General features: G+C 47.4%; 1 protein-coding gene across 1 annotated transcript; it reads right to left on the bottom strand.

The window, feature by feature from the left end:
* Positions 1–328: 328 nt before the first annotated feature.
* Positions 329–5,019, bottom strand: FITM2 (fat storage inducing transmembrane protein 2). The gene is made up of 3 exons (XM_061441387.1): positions 5,014–5,019; positions 4,797–4,978; positions 329–2,893 (listed from the first exon to the last, which is right to left on the bottom strand). Exons 2-3 carry the CDS (start codon positions 4,967–4,969, stop codon positions 2,251–2,253), a joined length of 816 nt encoding a protein of 271 aa, XP_061297371.1. The 5' UTR covers positions 4,970–4,978; positions 5,014–5,019; the 3' UTR covers positions 329–2,250.
* Positions 5,020–5,737: the final 718 nt, after the last annotated feature.

The raw sequence follows: 5,737 nt of genomic DNA, 5'->3' as shown, positions 1-5,737 counted from the left end.
CCAAACTCATAACCAGTATTACAGCCCATGGGAATTTCTCCATACATTTCAATGGAATAGGCTTTCACTCTGCTACGGTATGCAACTCTCCATGGATACAAAATGAACTGCCTGATGCAACAGGCACACATTAGGACACTTGGCTGTGTCAGGCTTGCTTTTGTTTTTCTACCCTGTAGTTCTGAGAACCTGTGTTATATTCACCCATTGAAATACTGCAGAATTATCAGTGTCAGTGTGATCAAGCATCCCCATAAGCACCGGGAGGCTGGATCATTCAGGGAAGTGAGGAGCAGCAGCAGTATCTTTTACACACATCAGAAACAGATTCTCAAAGACACAAACAGTGATTTTTATTACATTATTTAAATAAAAAAAATGAGAATAACCATCTCCTACATTATTCCCATAATAAAAAGTTTATATGACACTGTTAGAAGTGGACAGAAGTATCCATCTAGCGATTGCACAAAACATCTGTGAAACTGAACATAATTTCAACACGTCAATTGGTTTAAATAAATAGCATTTCCTTTTCCAAGGCCTTCTCTATGTAGCAAAATTACATAAAGAAAACCTACAACAGAAACTTAAGTCAGAAAATCTTCTGGGAATATAATCCTTTTTCATGGTGAAAGTGGCTCGCGGTCTAGCTTAACTCTATTGGGAGCAGGCTTATATTACATCAAAAGAATATCTGCAAATGAATTTGCATTGTTTAAACAAATTTAATTTAACCCAATATGAGTTAATCAGTGCAAATTTTCCAAAGAGTCAGCTTAAAAGGCAATTAAATGCAAAAACAAAAGTAAGAGCTTGACAGAAAATACATAACCTCCTGAAACAGCTTCTTTCTGAGAGGCGATTTGTACTTTCTAAGGATGCACAATAACTCCTGCTGGCCACCGAATTCAGTGGCAATTCGGGTGAATTTGGCTCTCCTCAGAGGCAGACCACAAGTCTGGATTTAACCCTGCTGTATTTATTGCAAACGCTGTTGCTCTCTTGCTGGAAGAGAGCTGTTGAGATGGCAAAAAGGAACATAACCAAGATTAGACTACAGTGCATCATACCCTATATTCAGCAAAATAATCACCTTGGAGTCAAATGCTCCAGACAGGTCAAGTCTGCTCTCAGATCAGCAGGCACTACCTTGCCCAGAGCCCTTTCAGGCCATCTTGCTTGTCAAAACAACTTTTGCACAGTCATGAATAAGCCTTCATGAGACAATAAAAAGCTTTTCAAGATAAAAATTACGCTAAATGTCTGATTGATATGAGTAAACCCATCCCATCTCCTATCTATTCATTATATAATAGTAGTGTTTTATTCAGTAGTGGGTTTCCAGCCACATCAAAAGTGGCCACAGCTTTATATGCAATCAAATTAAGCAGCTTGTTGGTACAGTGAATAAGCAAGAATAAATGTTGCTTCAAGCACACTGGTTTGCAGCCCGCAGGATAAACAATGTGTTTCATTCATTTCCAAGCAGACCAAGCTTAGCAGGTTAAGCTAACTTGCAACACCAGCATTTCACTGTTCTTCTAGAAGAAACATACCACAAAGTACTCGTTGTTGCAAAGGCTGCAACTCATAAGATTAAAACATTAAAACCCCAATTCTTGTATCAGACGTTCTAGCAAAGTGGGAAGGGGTTTGGTTTTTTTTTTGTGTCATGAATAAAGTGATGAAATATTATTTACAGGTACTACACCTAAGGAGAAAGTTAAGGCTTGTTTTCTGAGAGTTTCCTTTTCAAAGGCAGGTATGAATTTAAAGTCACAGTCTGCTGAAGACACTACAACTCAGATGTATTCGCATTGCTGCAGAAGGTGCAGACAGCTAAGAGGCATTTGTGGCAAAGTGTATTTAACATACGATTACATGAGATGCTCTAGTTTCACAAGGGAGCCATATACTGCTTTGACGAGTACTGATATTTTAGCAACAGTCAGACCTCTGCCAGCCTTGGATCTGCTACTCCATTTATGTGTAAGAGAAACAGATCCAACTTCTTATTTCTTTGATGAGAATGCCAGTCAGCAACTCCTAAAAAAGAGCAGACCTCTTCCAATACCAGTTATTTTTCTCCCAGGGAAGAAGCTCATTATCACCTGCCAGCCATCAGCTAGCACAGATCTGGTTTCCTCCAACCCATCACCTTGTTCCTTACAGTGGAAATACAGTAACCATTCCTACATTCAACTACTCCAGTACTGAAAGCAAAATCCCAACTTTTTAGAACTTATTTTATCTGCTATAACCATATTTCTTTGAACTCAAAGGTATATTTGGAAGAGGTAGTCCAGGAGAAAAGGGTTTCAAGTACCAAGATCTGTATGTCCCGTACCAAGCCGACAGACCTATCAGTGCACCAATAAGCTTTTGACTGAAGTCATGGAAATACAGGGCAGTAGAGAGAAACATGAACACCCAGATCATGGTGAGAAAACACAAGGAAACAAACAGGGCGTTGATCACAACACGCAGCTTAGAGTTCTGGTCTATGGAGAAGCCTTCCAGCACAGCCACTTCCTCCATGATCATCAGAGCACAGTATGAGAGGAGAAAACAGTGTCCTGAGATATCAAAACCATTCCAGATCCCGTTGTGCTGGTGGCATTCCTGCTTGTTGTCGAACAGCCGGTGAGGCTCGCTGACTTTACCCGAGGTAGAGCATGCGCCGGTGAGATTCTCAATGTACATGAAGACTCTGGTACAGACATACCAGACAGCAGTGCCCACCAGCAGCGCACTGAGACGCCGCAGCACCATCAAAATGCTCTTCATGCGACCATACAGGAGCTTGCTCTTGGCAAACTGGTAGGTGGTGACTGTGATGAAGGGCAGCAGAAGCCAGAACGTCCATGCCCAAGCCACCTTCACAAAGTATCTGCCAGAGAAAAGCCAAAAGAGAAACATGCACGTGTGAAACTTCACAGGAACTGAGGGTGGTGCTTGAAGGAGCAGGTTTTCAAGGTCACTGCTCAGAACTGTCCAAATTAGACACTTGTACACTCACATCAAAGTAAAGTATACCTAAAATCTTAACCCTCTCCCCACTCTCAGGCCCAAGACATGAGTAATTCCTTAACCAGGTACTTCTACTATTTCCCAGGCAGTGTTCCCTTGGACCTAAAGGCCTTGTTTGGACTTGCAGTTCAGTTTTGCAATCGCTGTTACCCTACAAACCCGCTCAACTCTGCCCTACTCAAACTGCAGCTGTGAAGAACGTATTTTTAGCTTGCTACCCTTACACAGTAACCCTTCCTCTGACTCTCTTCATCTCAATTATCTTTACTTTTAAAGCCCTTCACAACCTCAACCTCTTACCACTGAATAAGACAGCAGAAGGGCTGATCCTTTTCCCTAATGAGCCCATGAAGCTTTTCCTCTGTCATCACCTTATAAAGTAAATGAAGCAGCATAATGTGTTTGCTCCTCTGCTGTCCCTCCAGCTGATGAGCTTTCCTTTAGCATACACAAACCCTTCAATCTCTGAATTCACTTTCTGCCTGATAATTTTTGCTGTAATGCTTATAAAATCTTGAAAACCAACTGATGATGTGTTGATATCCTGTTTAGCAAGAGACTAGTCGTCAAATCTTAAAGTGGAGCATGTGCATGTGAATTTACTAATGAGTTAAGGAGACCATAGTCTACGATCTTTCTCCTATTAGACCCTCCAATGCAGCTGGCTTCCTATCAACTGGTGGGAGAGAGGAACTGTGCAGCCCCATCCTTACCCATATCCTGGGTTGATTGGGGAATTCTTGTCTGCAGCTGAGCTGTAGCTCGACACACACAGTCATCCTTCAATCACCACTTCAGCATCAAAGACAGAAACAAGTAGCACCAGAGTTCTGTATCTTCATTAAGACCCTAACAAACACTGTCAGTGCCTCCTTTGCTCTTCATTTTACAGTAGAAGTGGCATCTGTGTGGCAACGGCAGGTGCTGCCATGGAATAGAAACTGAAAACAAACCCCTCATTTTACTGAGATAGTTAAAAGCAAAAGGCAGCTGCTGACATAGCTGCTGCTGGCCAACCAGCAGGGATTTGTGGGGAAAACACTGCTCCAGGGACTGTCAGTACACATAACCTGCCTCTGTTTAAAAAGGGAGAGCTGAACTGCTGCATGTTTTTACTGTGAGATCAATGTGCTCCTGCCAGCCCTTCCTTTCAATCTCGCTAAGAGCAGCTCCTCTCCCACACATCACCAAGTGAAAAATCGGGATCAGTAAGGTGCAAAGCCACCCAGGTCAGAGGGGAAAACGGCAACTTCAGCTTCACTGCCCGCTGTGTAGCAGGCAAAGCACCCGTGCACCAGCCGGGCTCAGCGCCTTCCTCATTCCCTTCACAGGGTTCACAGGCAGTTTAGGAGTGACTAAGGCAGCTGAACCGTTGACTAAGTGCTAGAAAAGGATGGCAGGAACTCTGCTGTTACCAAAGACGCTGAAGGACTTATTTTCTTCAGCTTGCTAACTTCCTGCTTACTTAAATATAAGGAATTACCTGGGAACTAAAGAAGGGAAAACATTGCTTTCCCCCCCCCCCTTCCAACAAAACCTGAGCGGGAAACTCCACTGTTCTTCGCTCTCGCAGTCCCACACCCCACCGGAGACGTGAGGACCAGGCAATCCAGCTGACACCACCCCACCGCCGGGCACACACCGCTCACACCGAACCACCCCAGCGCCGGCCCCCACGGCCGGGGCAGGCGGGTGTCGCTGTCCCCGTCCTCCCGCCCCGGGGCCCGCGCTCGCTCCCCGCCGCCCGTCCCGGTTCTCCTCACACGTTGAGCGGGTTGCGCTTGTTCTGCAAGGGCGTCTCGGGCACCAGGTCGGCGTCCTTGAGGGCGGACCCGAGGACGACGATGGCGAGCAGCAGCCAGGGCAGCCTGCGCCGCACCCGCCCGGCCGCCAGCGCGGCCCGCAGCCAGCGCCCGCACCGCTCCAGCCGCTCCATCCCCGCCGCGCCGCGCAGCCCGCCCGGCCGCCGTACCGCGTCACACGCCGCGCACCGGGCACCGGCCCCGCCCGCCGCCTCGCCGCTAGGGCGCCCCCTTGCGGCCCCGGCCAGTTGGCTGCGGCGGGAGGGCGCCCCCTGCAGGGCGCTGCGCGGGCTGCCGTGGGAGCTGATCCGCGAGGGTCCGCGGTCCATAGGGCTGCGGGGTCTGTGCCGGAGCCAGGGTCCCACAGCGGGAAAAGGACCCTCTGTACATCCGTGTCACAGGAATAAAACGTGCTCAGAGGCTGGGGCTGTTCAGGCTGGGGAAGAGAAGGCTGCGTGGAGACCTCATAGCAGCCTTCCAGTATCGGAAGGGGGGCTCTAGGGCTGCTGGAGAGAGACTCCTCATTAGGGACTGTAGTGATAGGACAAGGGGTAACGGGTTCAAAGTTAAACAGGGGAAGTTTCGATTGGATATAAGGAGGAAATTCTTTACTGTGAGGGTGGTGAGGCACTGGAATGGGTTGCCCAAGGATGCTGTGAATGCTCCATCCCTGGTGGTGTTCAACTCCAGGCTGGACGGAGCCTTGGGTGGCAGGGTTTAGTGGGAGGTTTCCCTGCCCATGGCAGGGGGGTTGGAACTGGAGGATGGTAAGGTCCTTTCCAACCCTAACTATTCTAGGAGTCTATTCTAAGCTCCTATTTCCCACTGTCTCCTATCAAAATGAGAACTGAGATGGTGTTTTGTATCCATCACCTGATGGGCAGGATGCTTCTGCAGGAGGG

This window comes from Pezoporus flaviventris, unplaced genomic scaffold (assembly GCF_033815535.1).
Source record: "Pezoporus flaviventris isolate CSIRO_AGI_PZ_B2104156 unplaced genomic scaffold, CSIRO_AGI_Pfla_v1 ptg000213l, whole genome shotgun sequence".
Classification (NCBI taxonomy): domain Eukaryota; kingdom Metazoa; phylum Chordata; class Aves; order Psittaciformes; family Psittacidae; genus Pezoporus; species Pezoporus flaviventris.
Note: the sequence above shows the minus strand (reverse complement) of the source record. Positions and strands in the feature narration are given on the sequence as shown.